Raw genomic sequence first — 24,938 nt, 5'->3', positions numbered from 1 at the left:
AGTGAACAACAAGGGTCAGACTGTAACAACCAAGAGTGACTTACTCTGGCGCACACAGATTTACACTATAAAGAAGATGATGGGAGTGGTTACCCCTTAGACTGCAGTGAGTTTGTTGGTTAACAACAGGAGGACTCGCTGAGGAGTCTCCTGGATCTATTGGGGTATATATACTACTACAGGGTTGTTTGTACATGTGTACTATACAGTTGATAGAGACAGTGGCTGATGATGTCATGGGGCCTAGCCCGCATGGCCAGCTCCACTGTGCAAGAGAGTTGTGTCTAAAATAAGAAGAAAGGCAATGTGGCGCGAGAAAGAGGAGTTTGGACAAAAGGGGAAGTGACGCGTGGCACCATGTGTGAAAGCTAAAGTACAAGGTTAAAGCGGAGAATGAAAATAAAGGAAAGGTCCGAAAATTGTGTTATCGTAACACAGACCGAGAAAGGGAAGAGTCTGACCAATTGACTAACCAATAGGAAAAGAAAGAGAAAGTGGTCCAATCTATTGTATTTACTAATCATATGAGAGAAAGTATTGGTAAGAGATGTGCAATTGGTTGTATCAGTAAGCCCATGAGAAGGCGCTGACTCACAGCCTTCCTCGCTTATCAATATCCCTCTGAAGTATTCCCAGACATAGCACTGGATCATTGCTATGTCATTTGGATATCTTCTTGAGGGTCTACAACAGTTCTCCTTTGTTGTAAGTACAATAGGACGTGAGTATGAATGGAGAATAAGAAGAAAAAGGATAAAAGTAATAAGATACCGGCTGTAATCTCTAGTCCAAGAGCAAGAGGAGTGACAGGGAATGAATTGGATAACCACAACATGATGGGAATGCAATAAGAAAAATTGATTCCTTACACTTATAGATGACCAAAAGCTATTATAGCTGTTATAGATGCTGGGGATCTTTTTTTACTTTTATAGTCAAGCCAACTAATTATAGCTTTTGCCTAGGTTTTATAGTCTTTATAGAAAAAATAGCTGTAATACAAGTTTTATAGCTTTCACCTTGTTTCATATGTACCTATAGATTAGATCAATTATTTGGACATTTATTGCGATTATAACTTCAAGGGTAATGCAAGAAATGCGTAATATCAAAAGTAATATCTGTTATGATAACACAATTTTTGGACCTTTCCTTTAATTTTCATTCTCCACTTTAACCTTTTACTGTAGTTCACACTCTGTGCCATGCGGCACTTTCCTTTGTTCAAACTCCGCTTTTCTCGCGCTACACTGCTTTTCTTTATTTATAGCTACAAATTACTCATGCAGTGGAGCTGGTCACACGGGCTGCACCCTCTGACATCATCAGCCACTGCCTCCATCAACTGTACAGTATACATGTACAAATAGCTTGTAGTAGTATAAATACCCCAATAGATCAAGGAGACTCCTCAGCAAGTCCTCCTGTTGTATACCAACAATCAACTTAGTCCTACCTAAGGGGTAACCACTCCCTCATCACTACCTTTATAGTTTGTCTTAGTGTGCACCAGAGTAACTAACTCTTGGTTGTTACAATATCAAAAATGCACAATATCATTAAAAGAATCAAACAATCTAGACTATGAATAGACTTTACTACTAACAGAGTACTTATACTACCATAGTTTCCTCTAAAGCATCAAAGTCAATCCCATAATTTTTGTCTTGAGGTTTTTGATTAAGATATTGAAGATTGGCTGATTGTCTGTATATATATTTCACATTAGCTAAGTGATAGGCAGTAGATATATACCACCTACAAAATGCTTTTGTAAAGATTATTCCTCATTTGAGTCATCCAACCAGGGCAACACTTCTGGAGTGCAGGGAGCTTCTCAAAGTAGAATCCCCATCTACTAATAAGATTAGACAGAACTATTATAAATGTGATTAGAACTCACCTAGCTTTGAACATATTCTCTGAAAAATCTTGTACGCTCTTACCACCACTATTATAGGCTCTAAGAGCACACTCAACCTAGTGGATAAGTAAGTAAATATTCAAGAGTACGAAGAAAAAGTCTGAAAAAGTCATACTGCAGAGGCAACCAGTGCAAGTAGAGACAAAGGAATACCTTTGAAAATATGTGCATACCTAATTCCTTCACCTTTTCTTCCAAACCATTGGTTTCTTATGAGATCATTGAAAATAGGGTTTGAGAATGGTTTTTGCTTGTTATAGGTTCTTCCCTGATACCCATAAGTTGTAATACAATGAAGAAAAAAATAGTTCTCACTTTGATATCAAGGTCCCCATCAGACCATACTTAAAAATTCAAGCAAGAGTTAAAACCAAATCATGGCAATGAAAGAATACACTCACATAATCCATCATGAAGATTTTCAACACTTCATTGTCTTCAACCTCCCTTAATTTGGATTCAAAGCTGTTGCTAATCTTGGAGCTTTCAGTGATTATTTGCCATGAGATATCAGAGCGTATATTAGAAGCCGGGAATCCTTCATTTGTTGAGATATGAAGACGTATTTGAGTATGGGCTTCTATAGTTAGCTGTGCCAAAGAAGGAGGGAAAAGAGCTAGTGTAGGTTTGCGCTTCCTAGTCATAGCAGAAGATGGAGATACACTAGCTATTGCTGTGCTTGATATGCGACTGAAAGGTTGAATAGAAAGAGCTGCAGATGGCAAACAAGATGGTGTGCTAGTGCTTTCACCAATATTACCAGCTTGGTGTGCGTCCTATATACATATGTGAAGATGTTGACTTTTATTGAGAGTAGATAGATATACTCACTTTTCTGCCTTGCATCTGGGAATGATTGCCATCCTCCTCCTCTATACTCGTTATATAAAAGACAACTTTGATATACAAGATAAAGGAATCATACTTTCTTGTTCACTATCCCCTCTAACAGTGTTCCTAGACTCTTCTGTATCTGTATCGTCATCCCCACCCCCGTCTTCATCTTCATTATCTATAGGCCTCCAGGATCTAGGTTGAGTTGAAGGTGGAGTCTGGACCATGTTACTATTATTCTCTTTATCCTGGTCATCTACTACCTCCCTCCTACGCCTACGCTTCTGGGAGGGTGGCAGTGGGGCATCCTCCCCCTCATCCTCTTCCTCAAGAGTATCAGCAGCACGTTTCAGGATTTCTAAATAGCATCAGTAGAATATATAATATTTTATGGGAGATTTAAAAAAACAAATACCTTGACACTGTCTCTCCAGAAATGTCTTTTGAGCTGCTTTGCTGGCAGCCCTAGTTTGAGCTTTCCCAACTTCCTTAAGCCTCTCATACTCCCCAGCATCTATTGTAATCTTACCCTTCTGAGATTTGGTTTTACTGGAAGCAGATTTTTTAGCCATGAGTAGTATAAGGAGGATGATGAACCTGCAATACATAGGGAGGACTAAATCACCACACATCAAATTTTGGCGTGGGAGCATCTGAAAGTATACTAACTTCACAAAGAAAAAATGTGCAAAAAGCTAAGCTATTCAAACTATATTCATCCATTTCTATTGTTTGCCCATGAAGAGAACTCTTTGTCAGTATGGAAAACAAAAAATGCTCTCTTGCCTTGGTATTGCAGATTGAAGTGTGTAATATCACAAGATCTGAAGATGGCAAAGTCACCTTTCCTTAATTCCAAGACCAGACCTGTTTCAACCATGACAAGGGCTCCACCTTGGAAATTACCAATAGGAAGGACAAGACAGAAGTCCTTGTCTTTGCTATCTCAATGACCTTTGGTAGAGACATTGAGGTTAATCACCAGTGAAAGGAAGGGGAATATTGGAGACAAATTGTTGCCAGGCAAAATTGATGCAACTTCAGCCAATAACTTATACTCCTCAGGCAGCTGAAGCTCAATCTTGTGGATAGAGTGATTATTAGATTAGATACCACAATAATGTACTATATTTAAGCTTACCACATCATGGATCCAATGGAATAGGTCTGCAAAGACAACTTTGATAGTCCGGTAAATAGTGCTGTGATCTTTGATTTCCTTGGACAGGTAAGGGATCATCTGGGAATAGTTGGTACGACGTCCATCTTCCCTCTCTAACATGAGAGGCGAAATCTCAGTTGGAGCGTCATCTCCCTGGTTTTCAAGGAAGTTAGTGGGCAGCTGGAAAGGAATAACATGGCTGTATCAGTACTTACTATTGTGCAGTGACGGTTGTACCAGGAAAAGTGTAGCGCCTCAAACATGTCATCCTCATCATGTTGGCCAGGCTTCTGGGTGGGCGGCTCGTTGTTCTCAAATGCAGCCAGGAGCTTTGGCTGTAGTGATGAGCGGATACAGTCAGGGAGGGATGTGCAAACAAAGACCATGAGGGAGCCATCTGAGTTGCGGATATTGAGTGATTGGCTGATATCAAGAAGTTTGATAAGGCACTGAACACTTGAGTGTACAATGAACTTACCCCAAAATGACGCTTGCTGGGATCCTCAGGTATGTCCCACATGTAGCCTTTACACCGCCTTGATACAGAGACTGAAGCTAGCAATAACTCAGGTAAATGATCGGATAAGGCTCCCAATGTGTAGCCACATACCTGTGTTCGCAAGTCATTAGTGTCTGTTGCTACATGGCCCCTTACTGCTCGTTCCCTTTCCTTCTCAGTCCACAGGACATTGGCATTGTGATCATGTTCTGCCTGAAAGACTTTGTTTGCAGCCAAAGAATGATTATACGATGTAGGGATGGTGGTGGTGTTTTCCTCGCTGAGAAAGCGAGATGGATAGGAGTTGGGAAGAGGACAGTCCTCTTCCTCATTGATGTCAGTTAATGGGGGACTGTACGGCCTACTCAGAAATGAGTGTTCCAATGGTGCAAGCATGTTGTAACCCAGTTGGTGCAGAGGGATAGCTGGATTACCAGCGCAAATAGTGAAAGTGTAGCAAGACTGCCAGGCGACACAGTCACGCTTAAGTAAGACAAAATTACTAGGTATATTTTCATTAGCAAGGATATCCTATTAAACTTCAATAAAGCTAAAAACTATAGCACGCACTTGAAGATAACAGAATCAAAAAAATGGTCTGAAGAGCTGATATTTGTGCAATCAAATTCATTGGCTAGCTGATGCTCCGCAAGTATAGCCGGGGAGAACATTGATGCCATGCTAATAAGCAAAGAGAGGCGCATGCGACTGATAGTAGGAATGATGTGGTCGATAATTAAATTTCCCTTGACAGTTTCTTTTTAAAGCTTGTAAGAGGTATACAAGAGGCGATTATCTTCAATTCTTACCTTTCTTTGGCATTCTTAGCAAATTTGCAAGGTCCCATGGTGAAGTGCCCTCCATGGCAGCAACTGAAACATGAAGACCCAGACTAGCAATAAGTACTAATAAATATATGGAGCCTCCACCAGCAAGGGCTGCAAACTTGCTTCCAGTGGAATGCCAGTCTTGGAACATCCTTTTGCTGGGTTTGTTGGACAGATGCGCAATTTCTTGATTGTATATTCCATTGAGAGAGAGATCTGTTCGTATTTTGATACTACAATTTGAGATATGAGCAAAGAATGTTGAATATGAGAGAAAGACAAGTGTACTTACCTTTGACATTTTGTGACAAGCTGCATAAGGTTGACCATCAGAAGAAAGTTGACGGCTATGTCCTTGCCACTAAGTCCCTTGCAACGAGCAACAACTGACATGAGTGATTTGTCAAGATATGCTCCCTCCTGGATTGCAGACTTGACGTTCAGGAGCCAAGCTTCTGGGTTGTGCGTGTCAGAGCCCCCACGAGCGGATGAAAGAGTGGCAATGATGGCATTGACGTTCTTGCTTATGTTAATCCAGGGACTACTTTGTTGTCGCCATATACCTTCGCCACCCTGACGCTGCAGTGCAAAAGTAATACCACCCCTAGGACAAGGGCGATGGGGCTCAGAAGCTGATGCCAGGTCTTGAGGTCATTGAGTTCATCATCTTGTTGCTCTGGATTTCCCTCAATTGCTTTGTTTGGAAGCCATAATGGTTTTTTTTGGAATGCTGGTATTGGGTAGGTTGATTGATTCAGAACCAGAATCTTGAAGTGTATCAGTGCCAGTAGAAAGATGAGACTCGCTGTTGATGATGAGAACTGTTGTTAGAAAACCACACACAAAACAAACTAACACACAATCCTCCCAGATTCCACGGAACTTGTTCATGGGCTTTGCCTCCTAGAATAGTGGAGTGGTCTGGTTGTTCGTGGGGTGGTACGTATAAAGATCCTTCAAAGTAAAACCCAGAGGTGTATGAGTGTGGGTTTTGAGGAGGAGGGATAGTTGAATTTATAGGAAGATAGGTGCTTTGTGGCGAGTATAGACAAGCACTACCTTGCTAATGGTAGCACAAGGTAGGTTTGAGAACGACGAGGATGACGAGGTGACGAGGTTCCCAGTGATAGCAGGCTCCTGACGCACAAACTGTAGTGCTCAGAAGGACTCTAATCGAAGGGGATGACAATCACTTTCAAAAAGTGACGAGTGACGATGACAGCAGTTAACAGTGGTAGCAGTGGGAAGTGTTGTGACCACACTGGATCACAAGTAGCAGAGTAGTGAACTTGAGAGTAGAGAAGAAGTCTGGAATGGAGTTCTTTTTTTTTTTTTACAAGGTAAAATACAGGGGTTTATATAGTAAAAGAAAAGTAGGCTATGCACAGTATAGCTGTGCAAAAAGAATGAGAAAGAACATGAAGGAAGGAATGTATGCTGACAAATCCTGCGTAGGTAGTACAGGATAAGATTGTCAAAAAAAGGAAAAGAAAGAGATAGAACAATGAATGCTGTGAGTAATGTCACAGGTTTGTACAGCCATAAAGTAAAGTCCAATAGCAAAAAGAGAGCAGGAAAATCATGATGTCATGGGAAGATGCAGTAAAAAAAGGCAAGGCAAAACACTATCAGTATCAACACAGTTCCTTTATTGTCAGTCAGGCATTCTAAAAAAATATGTGTCCATAAAAATGATTCAAAAATCAAAAATAATCGCACTGTAAATGAATGTTCTGCTGAAGAAAAAGAAACTGGAGCCACCGGTCCACCACCTAGTCCAAATCCGACAGTTCCATGGCCTTACCAATGGACTGGTTGTGTTGGACCACCTGATTAAACGAGGGAGGGAGAGGAGTAGTTCCAATTTGGAACAAGCCAGGCAGTGTGTGGTAGGTGTAGCTGTAGCGAAGACAATGGACAAAAGATAAGTGTACCCAAGTGAATGGGACAGCGATGAACATGGGCAACGCAAGGGGATGAACCTTCTCCAGCTCAAAAATTACCCACCCACGCTCCAACCAGGCAAGACGAGTGACCAATGTTTTGATAGTATATGATGGTAGATCGATGTCATAAAGATGGACCTGTTGCCCTATTTGAACCGGCTGCCAGGGCTTTGCTGATATCAGCAGTGGCACGTGGTAGTCAATGGATCGGCGACGGAAGCGGATAGGAAGTGGTGACATCAGAAATGGTGGGGGTGCAAATAAAATGAGGAGGAGGAGGGTGGAGGTGATGGAAAAGTGGATTAGAATGGGGATCCAGAAACGACCGTCAGGTGAGAATAAAAAGGAGAGGAAGGGGCCCATGGTGGGGCTAGGCAAAGGAAGGGGAGTAAGGGAAACGACAAAAGCGAGGGCGCAATGCAATGTGTAGCCAGTGGCAACGCGAAAATTTGCCGAAATGCCGAAACACGGAAAGTACCGGATGGAAAAGCAAAGGTGAGCGTGACTGGATTGCCTAATAGAGGTGGTGCTGATCAGCCACAAGTTCGAAAAGGGCAATATTAATTACTATTCCACGTGGCACTGTGCCTGTGTGGCGCAAAGGCGAGTCTTTTGAATATTCGCTTCATTATTGACACCTGTCCATGCTACCAATCAACTTTGGTGCATGACATCGCCCAACCAGGGAAGCATGTTTGGTAGTGCTGATTGCTCTTTAGATAGGTTATTAGATTAGTTGTAGTATTGGATGGTGCCGTTGGCTCTCCAAAGAGGAACTGGGAAGAAAAATGTAAACATACCTAGTGAGGGTTCACCTAACAATAACTCGGATTCAGATAGAACTGACAAATATATAGTTTCAGCTGAGGATAGCCAGATTAGAAATCAAACTTGAAAGCTCACCTGGCAATGCAGACAAAATTGATGGGTACAATAGAAATGTTGATAAGTTGCTCTGAAAGTCAACCAGGCCTTCAGGTAAGTCTTGGATACCGTTGAGTATTTCCACCAGATACATGAGGTCATTCCTATGCATGCTCGGTGCACGTGCCGGCGGCTCACATTCCGATACGGATAGCATTTTTTGGGATAACCAAAAAAGGCAGTTGAGCAGGTGTTTGAGCACCTGCCATTCTTGGTCTGACCATAAATAGAAGGTATGCGAGTGTCCGAGCAACATCCTCTTTAGGAAGTTGTGCAAGCGTCCACTTTAGGAAGGTGTGCAAACGTCCGAGCAGCATCCACTTTAGGAAGGTGTCCGAGTGTCCGAGCAACTAGTCTCGAATCCAGACGGGTGGGAACAGAGGTCCCAGACCATCTGGAGACATTTGTTTCAGGACAAGTGCATCGAGTCACAATGTCACACTTATAGCTGTTTTTGGGTAGAGAGCTTGTCCAAAAGCAGAAATAGATAACATTTTGTCATCATGATTAGTTGTACAGTGTAAATAGAGTTTCTTGGGTGTAATGCAATAAGTCGAGTATTTTCTACGCATGACAAGATACGGTCCTCAAGCTCGTCAAAAGTCACACGCAGAAGACAAAGAACAGTCTTACAAACTTCTAAGTCAGCACTGAGACAAAGCAAACCATTATTGCTCCGAGGATTTTCAACAAAAACTTATAACAAGTGTTCATGAACGATGCAGAGGCCGGACTGGATCCTCCTCAGCTCGTCCTCAAGCACCTCTCCAATGCAACCAAATGAAAACTCCTCAAGAACTCACTTGACTCCACTAGCCCGTGCATTGTGAGTGCCTTGCATGCGCGGTGGCTTGGACCAACGCTTGAGAATTCTCAGGGCACTTCCGTTCCTCTCGCATTTGCAGTACCTATTATAGTACTTAGCCCCCAACGGACGGACCTGCCCTAGATAGGACCTAACTCCTATCACCGATTTCTTTCCATTATAAATACCATGTAACAGCAGTAGTATTCTCTAATATGATTCTACGCAGTTTACGCTTACAAAGCTAGACTCCAAAGATCAGACTTCTACTCAGAAGAAGACTAACTCTCATTGGAAGAACCTCGCTCAGAACTACGTTCTCGAGCTTGTCTTCGGATAAGTCTCTTTACAAACCTCAACGAACCCTCAGACTTTGTTAAGCACTTTGTGCGTCACATACAGGGGTTTATATAGTGAAAAAAAAGTAGGCTATGCACAGTATAGCTGTGCAAAACGAATGAGAAAGAACATGAAGGAATGAATGTATGCTGACAAATCCTGCATAGGTAGTACAGGATAAGATTGTCAAAAAAAGAAAAGAAAGGGATAGAACAATGAATGCTGTGAGTAATGTCACAGGTTTGTACAGCCATAAAGTAAAGTCTAATAGCAAAAAGAGAGCAGGAAAATCATGATGTCATGGGAAGATGCAGTAAAAAAAGGCAAGGCAAAACACTATCAGTATCAACACAGTTTCTTTATTGTCAGTCAGGCATTCTAAAAAAATATGTGTCCATAAAAATAATTCAAAAATCAAAAATAATTGCACTGTAAATGAATGTTCTGCTGAAAATAAAGAAACTGGAGCCACCGGTCCACCACCTAGTCCAAATCCAACAGTTCCATGGCCTTACCAATGGACTGGTTATATTGAACCACCTGGTCAAACAAGGGAGGGAGAGGAGTAGTTCCAATTTGGAACAAGTGAGTCCCAGGCAGCGTATGGTAGGTGTAGCTGTAGCGAAGATGATGGACAAAAGATAAGTGTACCCAAGTGAATGGGACAGCGATGAACATGGACGATGCAAGGGGATGAACTTTCTCCAGCTCAAAAACTACCCACTCACACTCCAACCAGGCGAGACGAGCAACCGATGTTTTGATAGTATATGATGGCAGATCAATGTCATGAAGATGGACCTGTTGCCCAACTTGGACTGGCCACCGGGGCTTTGCTGATATCAGCAGCGGCACGTGGTGGTTGACAGATTGGCAACGGAAGCAGATAGAAAGTGGTGACATCAGATATGGTGGGGGAGCAAAGATGATGAGGAGGAGGAGGGTGGAGGTGATGAGGAGGTGAACCAAAATGGGGATCCAGAAGCAACCATCAGGTGAGAATAAAAAGGAGAGTAAGGGACCCATGGTGGGGCTAGGCAAAGGAAGGAAAGTGAAGGAAACGACGAAAGCAAGAGCGCAATGTGTAGCCTGTGGCGACGCAAAAATTTGCCAAAATGCCAAAACGCAGAAAGTACCAAATGGAAAAGCAAAGGTGAGCGCGACTGTAATGCCTAACAGAGGTGGTGCTGATCAGCCACAAGTTCAAAAAAGGCAATATTAATTACTATTCCATGTGGCACTGTGCTTGTGTGGCGCAAAGGCAAGTCTTTTTGAATATTTGCTTTATCATTGACACCTGTCCATGCTACCAATCAACTTTGGTGCATGACAACGGAAGCAACAGAAAAAGAAAGAGAGGGGCAAATGAGGGCCCATCAGACAGCAGAAAGAGTGGAGGAGGAGGTGACGGAATACAGGGGATTGTGGGAGCAACAGATCACTACCAATTCCAAGATACAAAAGAATGACAGAGGAGGAGAGAAGAGAGATTGAGGAAGGATAAGGAGCGCACTTGATAACCCACCCACCTTCAATGGCGGTCAGATGAAGTTTAAAAACTTCATAGAACACATATCACTACACTTTGAAGAAGACCCAGAATACTTTGGAGATGAAAAGAAGAAGATAGCTTTCATGCTATCACATATGAAAGAAGGAACGGCTGCAAGCTTTAGAAGCGAGTGGCTAGAAGATAAAATGTCCGTTATCTTAGCACTGGAACGGGCACAATACCAAAGATGGGCAATCTTTGAAAGAAGGCTAACCGAAGCTTTCAAAAATAACCAGAAAGAAAAAGAAGCACAAAACCAGATCTTACAACTGAAACAAGGTAGTAAGACCGGAAGAGACTTCTTCCTAGAATTTAACAGCCTGCAAAGGAAAGCAGGATATAGGGACAACTCCATTCTGATCACCCTGCTAAAGAAAAACATGAACTATACACTTGTGGACAAGCTCTACATCAGTGGGCTACCACCTAACAGATACAAAGAATGGAGGAAACTCCTTGTAAACTATGATTTAATATGGAAAGAATGAGAAAAAGAGAAGAAAGGGTACTTTGGTCAGACGGAGAGAACTGGAGCAAGGAAGGAAGACGGAGGAGGAAAGAAGGCTTATTCTGAAACCAAAGATGGAACCGGAACTGTCTATTTGGGTGCTGGGCAACCCATGGAGATAGACAAGGCCAGATACAGAAAAGAAGGACTCTGCTTCAAATGTGGAGTCAAAGGACATATTGGAAAGTTCTGTCCCACAGAAGGAAAAAACAAAGTTGACTTGAGCGCAATGATAGCGGCACTGTCAAAAGAAGAGCGCGAAGCTCTAAAGCTGGATTTTTAAAAGGGCAACTGATGAAGCATCAGTCGGCTGAGCCCAAAAATGTCAATCCCTTTTCTGTTCTCCCTGTTGATGATCCCACATGTACCGTGAAAACAAATGAAAAATATCTATACAAGGAATCAAAGTCAAAGAAAGAAGTAAGGAATAACATGAAAGATGCACACCAGAAGAGGGGTCTGGTAAAAGAAACCCCAAATGAAAGTACAACCGAGCAGAAGCGACGCACAGTGAAATAACAAATGCAGCTATGGCGGCGGGCAAATCATTGAAAAGTGCAGCATCAGCAGCGGATTCTAAAGAGATTCTCATACCCAATATGGTGGACAGGTCAGACACCCCTGTAAATAAAAACCTAGAAAAAGAAAAAAGGAAACTAGTAACAGCAGCATGGACTTCCAAATGGGTAGCAGAAAGACTTAGAGACCAACAGGAAGAAAGATCCATTGGAATCTTAAATGCCTGGACGCACCATAAAAGGGGAAAAGAAGCCACAAGATGTTACAATAACACAATTTTTGGACCTTTAAATTTCATTCTCCTCTTTAACTTTTTTCTATAGTTTTCACACACTGGGCCATGCGGCACTTTATTTTTATTTTGTTCAAACTCCCCTTTTCTCGTGCTGCACTGCTTTTCTTTATTTATAGCTACAAAACTCTCACACAGTGGAGCTGGTTACACAGGCTGTGCCCCATGACATCATCAGCCACTGCTTCCATCAACTGTATAGTACACATGTACAAATAACCTGTAGTAATATAAATACCCAATAGATCCAGGAGACTCCTCAGCGAGTCCTCCTGTTGTTTACCCACAACTAACTTGGTCCTATCCTAAGGGTAACCACTCCCCTCACTACCTTTACAGTTTTGTCTGAGTTGAGTGCCAGAGTATACAAACTCTTGGTTGTTACATTAGGACTTGCTCTTACTACTCTCTTGCACTTTGTGCAAACCTGGTCCCCAGGGTTAAGGGGTTATTGTTTTGGAATATCCTGTATAGCAGAAGGGTGTGCTCCTAGCGACGGCCCTGTAGTGCTCAGGGAGAAGAGGCAATTATTTGTACATGGCCCCTAGTGTTAAGGGGAGTACTTTAGCTCAGCAGTTGGTGTGGAACCACTGTTGATTAGAAATTACACACAAACTTCTTTTTCATTTTCCTCTGACCAGGCCGGGCACTTGCCTCCGCTAGTCTGGAGAAGGGTTGACAGCTTAACAAGTGGACCACCCCCTGACAACCGTTTGCACCAGGGTTTATTACAAATACCCTATATATACATACAATTTCAAATACTATAGTGTGGGTAGTCAGAGATTGAGATCCGATACTCAGCTGGGAAGAGGTAGATCTGCACTTCAGTCACCCCCAAAACATAAGCATTTAGCTTCAACTATCTGTGTAAATGTATAAAGCTAAGAGCTTGTTTTTCCTGGTATCATCCCAAGTGCTCCAGCAAGGATGGGATCATCCCAGAAGCGGAATAATACCACCCTTCTGGGATTTTCCCATGGTATCAGACCATGTACCATAGTGGGATTATCCCTCAGATGGGATAATCCCAATAACCTGTTACATGTCACATGGTATCAGGGGGATTGGTGCTAATACTAACATGTGAGAATGCTGGGCCAACTAGTGAAGATATTTCCAGTCTTTTCCACATGAATAATGGTACTTTAGCCCAATATAATCAAGACTATTTTGAAATATATGAGTTACAAGTTCCTCATTGTAGCTTACTGCAAATTTGGGGAGAAGCATTCCCTTTTTTTTAAATGTGGAACATTATCAATTTCTAGATATAATCAATTGCAGGAACCATACACTAGAAAGATGCTGTTGTCCTTGCTGATAGATGTGATATGTGAGTTCTGCTTTTTTGCAAGGTTTATTATACCCTTAACTGAAGTAAAAACTAGGAAACACAACACAAATGCTGTGACAACAAAGTAATCTGCAGAAGGACATCGAATATTAGATTTACACTAGATCTGGCATATTCTGTGAGGAAAATCCTGACCTTGTAGAAAGTAAAACATAGTAAAAAGAAACATAAAGTCATGTTCTTGCAAAAACATGAATTTACCACTTTTGTGGCACTACCAAGGTATTTGATACCTTATATTGTACATTCTCTGAGAGTGGTTCCTGGGGGCTGCTGGCTGAAGGTCTATGGGGAGAGGGGGATGCTTGCTATGTACAGTATAATACACAAGATCTCCATTTTGATACTCCTACACTAGATGACTTGAGTGTGAGGATTAATTAGGCACTGCTTAGGTATTTAATACCTTGAGTTGTGCCATTTCTGGGAGCTACCAGCTGAAGGTCTAAGGGGTGACTGGTGCCTATATGCTGACTGTGTATAGTACAGTATCTAAGTCCACAAAGAATCTGAGTGCTGTAAAGGTATTCTTTTTTTAGATTCTTGAGAAATTGAAATGAATCCGGAAAATATTTTTTCATGCCAAGTAAGGTTTCTGCCAACATTCTCTGTCTCTCATATGATAGTGATGCTGTCTCACACCACTCTTTTTGGATTATCATTTTTATGGCAATATGTAGAACTCAGGTAATTTCCTTCAAAACTGATTCTGACCATTGACATTGCCCAACTTTTGATTTTTTTTACTGAGGATCATCCCACACTGATCTGGACAAATCCCTGAAATAGGGTGTGATCATCCCAGTTAAATCTGTACATGTCCCCACGTAACATGGGGTTACCCACTTCTCACATGGACAAATACCAGAAGGGGGTGGGATCATCCCAGTTCAATATGGACAAATACCATAAAGGGATGGGATGATCCCAGCTCAATGTGGACAAATACCACAAGAGGATGGGATAATCCCAAGCCAATCTGGGATGATCCCAAACCAATCTGGGAAAATCCCAGTTAAGCATGGACAAATACCAAAGAGGATGGGATGATCCCAATCCACTCTGGGAAAATCCCAGCAAGAGATGGGATGATCCCAGTTAAGCATGGACAAATACCAAAAGAGGATGGGATGATCCCAATTGAATCTGGGAAAATCCCAGTAAGAGATGGGATGATCCCAGTTGAACATGGACAAATACCAAAATAGGATGGGGTGATCCCAATTGAATCTGGGAAAATCCCAGCAAGAGATGGGATGATACCAGTTTAACATGGACAAATACCAAAATAGGATGGGATGATCCCAATTGAATCTGGGAAAATCCCAGCTTAACATGGACAAATACTAAAGAGGATGGGATGATCCCAATCCACTCTGGGAAAATCCCAGCCAGAGATGGGATGATCCCAATCCACTCTGGGAAAATCCCAGCCAGAGATGGGATGATACCAGTTTAACATGGGCAAATACCAAAAGAGGATGGGATGATCCCAATTGAATCTGGGAAAATCCCAGTAAGAGATGGGATGATACCAGTTGAACATGGACAAATACCAAAATAGGATGGGATGATCCCAGTTTAACATGGACAAATACCAAAGAGGATGGGATGATCCCAATCCACTCTGGGAAAATCCCAGCCAGAGATGGGATGATCCTAGCTCAACATGGACAAATACCAAAAGAGGACGGGATGATCCCAGTTAAGCATGGACAAATACTAAATAAGATGGGATGATCCCAAATCAATCTGGGAAAATCTCAGTTCAACATGGACAAATACCAAGGGGGGATAGGGTCATCTCAAACCAATCTGGGAAAATCCCAGCAAAAAAGGGGATGATCCCAGTTAAATGTGGACAAATACCAAATGGGATGGGATCATCACAATTTGATATGGACCAATGCCTGAAGGGTAAAGCATCATCCCAAACCAGCCAAGGAAAGTCTTGGAAAGAGATGGGATCATTCCAGTTCAATCTGATCTAGAAAAATCTCCAAATTACATAGGATCATCTCACTACATCACAGACAAATCCAAGCAGGGGACAAGATCACCCTGAGTCAGAATAGGACAGGGAGATCCCACAACAGGAACAGAATTATCGAATAGCATGCTTAGGCTGCTGGTGACTCAGCATGACAGGGGAAAATACTCCTGAAATGCACTAAGGTTATTCTGTAACATATAATCATAGGTAAGTTCCCAGCAGCTTAAAATATTATTGTCCTTTTCCAGCAGTTTCCATTTTTTACATGTTGCAGTATTTTGTTTGTAAACCAACTATTATGTTATGGTAGGACCTGGATGAACCTAAGGTTGAACTGGGACAGTGATTCAGAGTAGCCCTCACGTAGGTTCATCCCAAGTCACATGAAATTGCATAAGCATGCAGAGCACACCTTTCAGCCATTTTTGTTTTCACAAAAATTTATAATCAATTGTATGCGTGGGGACATATAGTGGATAAAATGGGTGTTGGCTTGTGGATGCTGGGCTGCCACAAAGAGCCAGCAATTTGTCTCATGCAAGACATGTTCTGCCTTTGACAATGATGCAGCAGAGGGAAGGATAATGAATATGTAGTACTTACTCGGACTGGTATCTTTGTGCATTTTTCAGTTCAGGCACTTGGATAAAGCTGCACAATTCAAAAAAATATCATATCTTTTGGATCAGCACATTAAATGGATTTGTGACATATCTTTGCCTGGTTGCAAGAGTGTTACATTATTTAAAGTTGGATGAGCCTGAATGAGAGGTATTGTAATCCTGCAGATGTATATGCTTGGTATTGTCAAACATCTTGTATTCCTTTGACTATAAGCCATTTTAAGTAACATTGATAGAAATCCAGGGTAGATAAATCTACTTTGTGATATGCAGTAAATTATATGATAAGTAGGAATGACAAAGTTATATAGTCAGTCAAGGAAAAGAGATATGGTTGAATTATCTCCTAATCAACTGAATTAAATCAGGTTAATTTGTAAATGGTTATATGTCACAATTAGTTACACTAACCTTTGGTCAAAGTCTCCTCCATCAATCTATAGTATATGATATTACACTAGAAGCTGGACAAATTAAGGTTCAATTGAGAGTAAACACCATTTGAAATTTGTATATATGTTATAAATGATGAAAGCAGGTAGTATTGTATTCTGCTTCATGGCTATTAGTACTATTGATAATGTATTGATGTTGGCTACATTTATGCAGGAACTATCTTTGCAGTAAAGCCCCCCTGACACCATGTGACATGTGGCAAATGTCTGGGATTATCCCATCTAATGGGATTATCCCACCATAACAAATGGTCTGATACCATGGGAAAATCCCAGAAGGGTGGTATTATCCCACTTCTGGGATGATCCCATCCTTGCTGGAGCACTTGGGATGATACCAGGAAAAACAAGCTCTTAGCTTTATACATTTACACAGATAGTTGAAGCTAAATGCTTATGTTTTGGGGGTGACTGAAGTGTAGATCTGCAGATAGCAAGTGGGGGACCCCTAGTTACATTTTTTTACGTTTACAAAGAGAACAAGTCAATATGTTGTTGCAACCCAATATGAACAGTCTGCTGCACAACATGCATATACAGATTCAGGTGTTGACAAATCAGCTCGCCAAGATTCAGGCTGCACCAGCAGCAGAACCTATGGCTGAGCAAAAGTTCAACAAAAAAGTCAAGATTATCGCTGACCCTGGTGCTTTTGAAGGAGACTGGGCTCAATTTGCCGAATGGTGGATCAAGCTCCAAATTTGGATTAAAGCGAACTGGGACGTGTTCGCTGATGATTTTGAAATGGTGACAACTGTGCTGTCAAGACTCAAAGGACCTGTGGTGGGTTGATACGCCCAAGTTAGAATGCAAGAGTGCTACACCGCGGGAGTGTGGCCTACCTGGGATGATCTCAAAGTCAAGATCAAAAAATACTTCAAACCGCAAGCTGAGCATAACTGGGCACATCAGCAAATCCATACCTTCAAACAAGGAAATATGAGGACAGATGACTTCGTTACCTGGTTCCTGGCCCTCTCCATCCAAGGGGGTTTGGTAAATGAACATGCAGTGGAGCTGTTGGAGCGCAATGTGAACCCCCACATTGCAGAACAACTTTACATACAAGATATGTGGCACGAGAACCTTGCAGCAGCTGCTGAGGAGGTTCAAAAATTTGGTAGGGCCATAGAGCTCTACGCTATGCAATTTGGTGGCAGATCCACCACCAAAAACAATCATTCCCAGAGGAGCCCTGGGTCATCAAACCAAAAAAAACATATATAGAGCAAATATAGAGCTATACTTGCTTATAGGTGCTTATAAAGTTGTCATAACTGTCAGACCTGTTATAAAACCTCTGGCATTTGTAGAGCCACATATAGGATCTTATAGATGACCAAAAGCTATTATAGCTGTTATAGATGCTGGGGATTTTTTTTTACTTTTAGAGTCAAGCCAACTAATTATAGCTTTTGCCTAGGTTTTATAGTCTTTGTAGAAGAAATAGCTGTAATACAAGTCTTATAGCTTTCACCTTGTTTCATATGTACCTATAGATTGGATCAATTATTTGGACATTTATTGCCATTATAACTTCAAGGGTAATGCAAGAAATGCGTAATATCAAAAGCAATATCTGTTACAATAACACAATTTTTGGACCTTTCCTTTAATTTTCATTCTCCGCTTTAACCTTTTACTGTAGTTCACATTTCGTGCCATGTGGCACTTTTCTTTTCATTCTAACTCCACTTTCTTGTGCGGCACTGCCTTTATTCTTTTTTTAGACACAAACTCTCTCACGCAGTGGAGCTGATCATGCGGGCTAGGCCCCATGACATCATCAGCCACTGCCTTTATCAACTATACAGTACATATGTGCAAATAAAATTGTAGTAGTATAAATACCCCAATAGATTAAGGAGACTCCTCAGCGAGTCCTCCTGTTGTATACCAGCAACTAACTTGGTCCTACCTAAGGGGTAACCACTCCCTCATCACTACCTTTATAGTTTGTCTTAGTGTGCACCAGAGTAACTAACTCTTGGTTGTTACATCAGGATTTGCTCTCATTACTCTCTCGCACATTGTGCAAACCCGGACTCCGGGGTCAAGGAGATTTGGTTATTGTTTGGGAATATCCCACATAGCAGATAGGTGCACTCCTAGTGATGGCCTTGTAGTGCTTTGGGAGAAGAAACAATACCTTTGATACGCGGCCCCCAGTGTGAAGGGGAGTACCTTATCTCAGCAGTTGGCATGGAACCACTGTTGATTAGTTTTAGAATACAGAACTTCACTTTCTCTTTCCTCTGACCAGGCCGGGCACTTGCCTCCACCAGTCTGGAGAAGGGTTGACAGCCTAATAAGCGGACCACCCCCTGACAACTGTTTGCACCAGGGTTTATTACAAATACCTTTTATATACAATTTCAAATACTATAGTGTGAGTAGTTGGAGATTGAGATCCGATACTCTGCTGGGAAGTGGTAGATCAGCAGATAGCAAGCGGGGACCCCCAGTTACGTTTTTTACCTTACATTACAAAGAGAACAAGTTGATATGTCGTTGCAACCCCAAACAGATGTCAATGCTCTGTTGCACAACATGTGTGCACAGATCTTGGCACTGACCACGCAACTTGCCAAGCTGCAGGCAAATCCCCCTGCAGCAAACCCCTCGGTGGAAAAGAAATTTAATAACAAGGTGGAAGATGTTGCTGACCCCAGCGCCTTTGAAGGAGACAGGGCTCAATTTGCCGAATGGTGGATCAAGCTCCAAATTTGGGTTAAGGCAAACTGGGACGTGTTTGCCGACGACTTTGATGTAGCAACAGCAGTGTTATCTCGACTAAAGAAACCTGTGGCGGGTTGATATGCCCAAGTAAGACTTCAGGAATGCTACACCATGGGTGTGTGGCCTACCTGGGACAATCTCAAGATTGAGATCAAAAAATATTTCAAACCACAGGCTGAGCACGACTGGGCTTGCCAACAAATCTGATCCTTCAAACAAGGAAACATGAGGACGGATAATTACGTTACCCAGTTCCTGGCCCTCTCCATCCAAGGAGGGCTTGGCAATGAACATGCAGTAGAACTGCTGGAGCGGAATGTGAACCCCCGCATTGCAGAACAGATCTACTTGCAGGATACAAGGAGCGATAATCTGGCCCTGGCAGTGTTGATGATGAGAACTGCTGTTAGAAAACCACACACAAAAACAAACTAACACACAATCCTCCCAGATTCCATGGAACTTGTTTATAGGCTTTGCCTCCTAGAACAATGGAGTGGTCTGGTTGTTCGTGGGGTGGTATGTATGAGGATCCTTCAAAGTAAAACCCAGAGATGTATGAGTCTGGGTTTTGATGAGGGATAGTTGAATTGATAGAAGATAGGGGCTTAATGACGAGTATAGATGAGCACTACCTTGCTAATGGTAGCACAAGGTAGGTTTGAGAACGACAAGGATGACGAGGTGACGAGGTTCCCAGTGATAGCAGGCTCCTGATGCACAAACTGTAGTGCTCAGAAGGACTCTAATCGAAAGGGATAACAATGACTTCAAAAGTGGGGAGTGACGATGACAGCAATTAACAGTGGTAGCAGTGGGAAGTGTTGTGACCACACTGGATCACAAGTAGCAGAGAGTAGTGAACTTGAGATTAGAGAAGAAGTCTGGATTGGATTTCTTGTTCTTCTTTTACAAGGTAAAATACAGGGGTTTATATAGTAAAAGAAAAGTAGGCTATGCACAGTATAGCTGTGCAAAAAGAATGAAAAAGAACATGAAGGAAGGAATGTATGCTGACGAATCCTGCGTAGGTAGTACAGGATAAGATTTGTCAAAAAAGGAAAAGAAAGGGATAGAACAATGAATGCTGTGAGTAATGTCACAGGTTTGTACAGCCATAAAGTAAAGTCCAATAGCAAAAAGAGAGCAGGAAAATCATGATGTCATGGGAAGATGCAGTAAAAAAAAGGGCAAGGCAAAACACTATTAGTATCAACACAGTTTCTTTATTGTCAGTCAGGCATTCTAAAAAAATATGTGTCCATAAAAATGATTCAAAAATCAAAATAATCACACTGTAAATGAATGTTCTGCTGAAGAAAAAGAAACTGGAGCCACCAGTCCACCACCTAGTCCAAATCCAACGGTTCCAATGGCCTTACCAATTGACTGGTTGTGTTGGACCACCTGATCAAACAAGGGAGGGAGAGGAGTAGTTCCAATTTGGAACAAGTGAGTCCCAGGCAGCGTGTGGTAGGTGTAGCTGTAGCGAAGACGATGGACAAAAGATAAGTGTACCCAAGTGAACGGGACAGCAACAAACATGGGCGACGCAAGGGGATGAACATTCTCTAGCTCAAAAACTACCCACCCACGCTCCAACCAGGCAAGACGAGCGACTGATGTTTTGATAGTATATGATGGCAGATCGACGTCATGAAGATGGACCTGTTGCTCTATTTGGACCGGCCACCGGGGCTTTGCTGATATCAGCAGTGGCACGTGGTAGTCAACGGATCGGCAACGGAAGCGGATAGGAAGTGGTGACATCAGAAATGGTGGGGGTGCAAATAAGATGAGGAGGAGGGTGGAGGTGACGAAAAAGTGGATTAGAATGGGGATCCAGAAACAACCATCAGGTGAGAATAAAAAGGAGAGGAAGGGGAGTAAGGGAAATGACACAAGCGAGGGCGCAATGCAATGTGTAGCCAGTGGCGACACGAAAATTTGCCGAAATGCTGAAACGCAGAAAGTACCGAACGGAAAAGCAAAAGTGAGCGTGACTGGATTGCCTAATAGAGGTGGTGCTGATCAGCCACAAGTTCAAAACAGGCAATATTAATTACTATTCCACGTGGTACTGTGCCTGTGTGGCGCAAAGGTGAGTCTTTTTGAATATTTGCTTCGTTATTGACACCTGTCCATGCTACCAATCAACTTTGGTCCATGACAGCGGCTGAGGAAGTACGACAAGTCGGTAGAGCCATGGAGCTCTACGCTATGCACCAAGATGGCGGGTCCACCACCAAAAACAACTATCCCCAGAGGCGCCCTGGGTCATCAAACCAACATAATCATTCTCATGGGTTCAAGTTGTTTGGGCTGCAACCAGGGCAGGGAGCCTCTATGGATATTGGCGTGGTCCAGGGAGGAAAAATGCGCAGATTCAAGGAGAACTGCTACAATTGCGGCCAAGAAGGACACATGTCCCAAAATTGTAGAAACGGAGTGCAGGCCGCTCAACAAAAAAATAACCAAGGGTGCCAGGCGCGCCAATTAGAAACCGAGAAACCAGACAATTGGCTCCAGTTGTTCTGACAACAAAATCTGGGCTTTCTTCTATGACCAACAAGTCAACAAGATGAAGGCTCAGGGAAAAGAATTTGGAGCGTAGGTCACTTGGGTGTCTTTGCTCCTAGTAACAATGAGGTAAACCACAACAAAGTGGCCCCTGCTCCGGGGTGTTGCACGAGCAATAACGGAAAGAAGGGGGTGGCTCCCCAATTTGTAAATAGATTTTTAGATTTGTTTTCAGAAGTATGTACTTGTACGAAGCATTGTGAATGCAATATTTATGATACTACTGCTGCACCAGCGTCTCCCTTGGAGTGTGGCCCCAGCGAGACAAACACTAGGGTGCTTAATTCTGGTAAAAATAAAAATAAAAATATAGAAAAACATGTTTCTTTCGATATTTCTTCGCTGGAGCCACCTTCTACAGAAATCCCAGGATGTGTGTTGATGTGCACATATTTATTCCAAAAGGAGATCTGTTTAGATGTTGGTGTGGAAAACCTTGCCCGGGGCATAGTACACCCAACCAGCGCACTGCTTGATTCAGGCGCTAACGGCATCTTCATAGATCAGGTCTGGGCAGAGCAAGTTGGACTTCCCCTTGTAAAATTAGATATATCTATTCCCATCTATAACGTTGACAGTATGCTTAATGCAGGTGGCTGCATCACGCACAAATGTTCTTTTGTTGTCAAGTACCAAGGACACAGAGAACAAGTCACTGCCGAAGCTACTCAACTAGGGAAGATTAATTTAATCTTGGGCTGGACCTGGCTATTTAAACACAATCCTGAGATCAACTGGCAGACAGGGGTTGTCACATTGTCACGTTGCCCTCAGGAGTGTGATGATTTGGGAAAACCGAGTCACATCCGTCAAACAGAGCTTGATGAAAGGATAAATGGTGATCACATTTATGCCAAGCTTAGATCTTTAGAAAAGATTGACAATGACAATGACGAGGTAAAACCTGAGGAAGAGATTAAGAGGCTGGTACCTCCTGAGTACCATGACTTCTGGAAAATCTTTTCAAAACATAAGTTGGAGCGCTTCCCAGAGGCTAAGCCTTGGGACCATGCAATAGATTTGAAGGACACCTTCAAACGAAGAAAAGGACACATGATACCCCTCTCTGCTCCAGAAAGAGATGAGGTATCAAGTTTCATAGATAAACAGTTTAGAAAGGGTTACATCAGACCTTCCAAAAGCCCTATGACGTCCCCGGTGTTCTTCATTCCTAAAAAGGATGGTAAGAAGTGTATAATTATGGACTATTGTTATGTGAATGAGCACACGGTTAAAAATGTGTATCCGCTGCCTTTAATCAGTCAGCTAGTAGACAAATTGGCTGGTGCCAAGATCTTGACAAAGATGGATCTCAGATGGGGGTACAATAATGTACGAATTAAAGAAGCAGATGCTTGGAAGGCCACATTCACGTGCCACCAAGGATCCTTTGAACCCCTTGTTATATTCTTTGGGTTGACCAATTCACTGGCGACCATCCAGAGTATGATGAACAAGATTTTTACGGATATGGAGAACTGTGTCATCATTTATATTGACAATTTATTAATATTCACAAAGTCAGACAATGAGGCTGAGCATAACAGGATGGTGCAAGAAGTCCTTCGACGCTTATAGAAACGGGACCTATTTGTTAAACCCAAAAAATGTAATTTCAAAGTGAAGGAAGTAGTGTTATGGTAACACAATTTTCGGACCTTTCCTTTAATTTTTGTTCTCCGCTTTAACCTTTTACTGTAGTTCACACTCCATGCCATGCGGCACTTTTCTTTTCATTCTAACTCCACTTTCTTGCGCGGCACTGCCTTTATTCTCCTTTTAGACACAAATTCTCTCACGCAGTGGAGCTGATCATGCGGGCTAGGCCCCATGACATCATCAGCCACTGCCTTTATCAACTATACAGTACATATGTGCAAATAAAATTGTAGTAGTATAAATACCCCAATAGATTAAGGAGACTCCTCAGCGAGTCCTCCTGTTGTATACCAGCAACTAACTTGGTCCTACCTAAGGGGTAACCACTCCCTCATCACTACCTTTATAGTTTGTCTTAGTGTGTACCAGAGTAACTAACTCTTGGTTGTTACAAGTAGACTTTCTCGGTATGATAATTGGCCAGAACGGAATCCGGATGGATCCTGAGAAAGTTCAAGCTATTTTGGATTGGCCTGAACCTACTCGCATCAAAGGAGTTAGGGCCTTCCTTGGCTTAGGCAATTTCTACCGAAGATTTGTGGAAAACTTCGCAAAAATAACAAAACTGTTGAACAATCTCAAAATAAAACATTGTTTGGCACTGGGGTGCCAAGGAACAAGAAACTTTTGATAAGCTTAAGCAGGCATTTACGACAGCACCCATATTAGCATTTCCAGAGTTAGACAAAGAATTCCGGCTAGAAACCAACTCTTCTGATTTTGCTACTGGAGCTGTCTTGTCAATTAAATTCCCTAACAATCTTTGGAGGCCTTGTGCCTATTTATTGCATAGTTTGTCGCCTACAGAGCGTAACTATCAGATTTACAATAAGGAGATGCTGGCCATCATTAGAACTTTAGAGCACTAGCGGCACTACTTAGAAGGTGCTAGATACCAATTTGAAATTTGGACCAATCATAAGAATCTGGAGTACTTTATGACGGCCCGAGACTTAAACCAGAGACAGGCCCGCTACGCGGTGTACTTGTCTGGGTTTAATTATAAATTAATTCATAAGCCTGGAACTTTGATGGGGAAAGCGGACACTTTGTCCAGAAGAGAGGATCATGCCAATGGCATTGAGGATAATAACAAAGGCGTCACCCTGAGACCAATTAAGGGTTGCTAATGTTAGAATCGGGCAAGATTCTGATCTTCTGGAAGTCTTCAAGAAAAACATCTCCTCAAAAGAGAAGGCGCACCTTGACGGCAATGAAAACTATTTATGGGAAGACGGGCTCTTCTATTTTAAAGACAAAATCTATGTACCTGAGTCCACAAGGATAAAGGCAATAGATAGACATCACAACACTCCAGTGGCTAGGCACCCTGGGAGGCAACAAACAATGGAGTTGATCTCCAGAAATTACATGTGGCCTGGCATAGTCAAAGACGTACAG

The 24,938-nt window shown here is 42.3% G+C and overlaps 5 protein-coding genes across 5 annotated transcripts; 3 read left to right on the top strand and 2 right to left on the bottom strand.

The window, feature by feature from the left end:
- Nucleotides 1–1,613: 1,613 nt before the first annotated feature.
- On the bottom strand, nucleotides 1,614–3,330 carry SERLADRAFT_439620 (uncharacterized protein; the record flags this gene model as incomplete). Its single annotated transcript, XM_007320023.1, has 7 exons — nucleotides 1,614–1,707; nucleotides 1,763–1,855; nucleotides 1,904–1,980; nucleotides 2,326–2,700; nucleotides 2,756–2,796; nucleotides 2,850–3,116; nucleotides 3,174–3,330. 7 exons carry the CDS (start codon nucleotides 3,328–3,330, stop codon nucleotides 1,614–1,616), a joined length of 1,104 nt encoding a protein of 367 aa, XP_007320085.1.
- Nucleotides 3,331–3,704: 374 nt separating this feature from the next.
- Nucleotides 3,705–8,273, bottom strand: SERLADRAFT_439619 (uncharacterized protein; the record flags this gene model as incomplete). The annotated part of the gene is made up of 10 exons (XM_007320022.1): nucleotides 3,705–3,839; nucleotides 3,900–4,073; nucleotides 4,136–4,343; nucleotides 4,399–4,475; nucleotides 4,531–4,921; nucleotides 4,990–5,176; nucleotides 5,229–5,479; nucleotides 5,539–5,890; nucleotides 7,993–8,034; nucleotides 8,096–8,273. The coding sequence occupies 10 exons, from the start codon at nucleotides 8,271–8,273 to the stop codon at nucleotides 3,705–3,707; spliced, it is 1,995 nt and encodes a 664-aa protein (XP_007320084.1).
- A 2,532-nt stretch (nucleotides 8,274–10,805) lies between these two features.
- SERLADRAFT_439618 (uncharacterized protein) lies at nucleotides 10,806–11,603 on the top strand (the record flags this gene model as incomplete). The annotated part of the gene is made up of 2 exons (XM_007320021.1): nucleotides 10,806–11,270; nucleotides 11,331–11,603. The coding sequence occupies 2 exons, from the start codon at nucleotides 10,806–10,808 to the stop codon at nucleotides 11,601–11,603; spliced, it is 738 nt and encodes a 245-aa protein (XP_007320083.1).
- Nucleotides 11,604–17,087: 5,484 nt separating this feature from the next.
- On the top strand, nucleotides 17,088–17,786 carry SERLADRAFT_439617 (uncharacterized protein; the record flags this gene model as incomplete). The annotated part of the gene is made up of 2 exons (XM_007320020.1): nucleotides 17,088–17,284; nucleotides 17,366–17,786. The coding sequence occupies 2 exons, from the start codon at nucleotides 17,088–17,090 to the stop codon at nucleotides 17,784–17,786; spliced, it is 618 nt and encodes a 205-aa protein (XP_007320082.1).
- Nucleotides 17,787–19,064: 1,278 nt separating this feature from the next.
- On the top strand, nucleotides 19,065–19,733 carry SERLADRAFT_439616 (uncharacterized protein; the record flags this gene model as incomplete). The annotated part of the gene is made up of 2 exons (XM_007320019.1): nucleotides 19,065–19,371; nucleotides 19,519–19,733. 2 exons carry the CDS (start codon nucleotides 19,065–19,067, stop codon nucleotides 19,731–19,733), a joined length of 522 nt encoding a protein of 173 aa, XP_007320081.1.
- Nucleotides 19,734–24,938: the final 5,205 nt, after the last annotated feature.

The sequence above is a fragment of the Serpula lacrymans genome (assembly GCF_000218685.1).
Source record: "Serpula lacrymans var. lacrymans S7.9 unplaced genomic scaffold SERLAscaffold_9, whole genome shotgun sequence".
Lineage (NCBI taxonomy): Eukaryota > Fungi > Basidiomycota > Agaricomycetes > Boletales > Serpulaceae > Serpula > Serpula lacrymans.
Note: the sequence above shows the minus strand (reverse complement) of the source record. Positions and strands in the feature narration are given on the sequence as shown.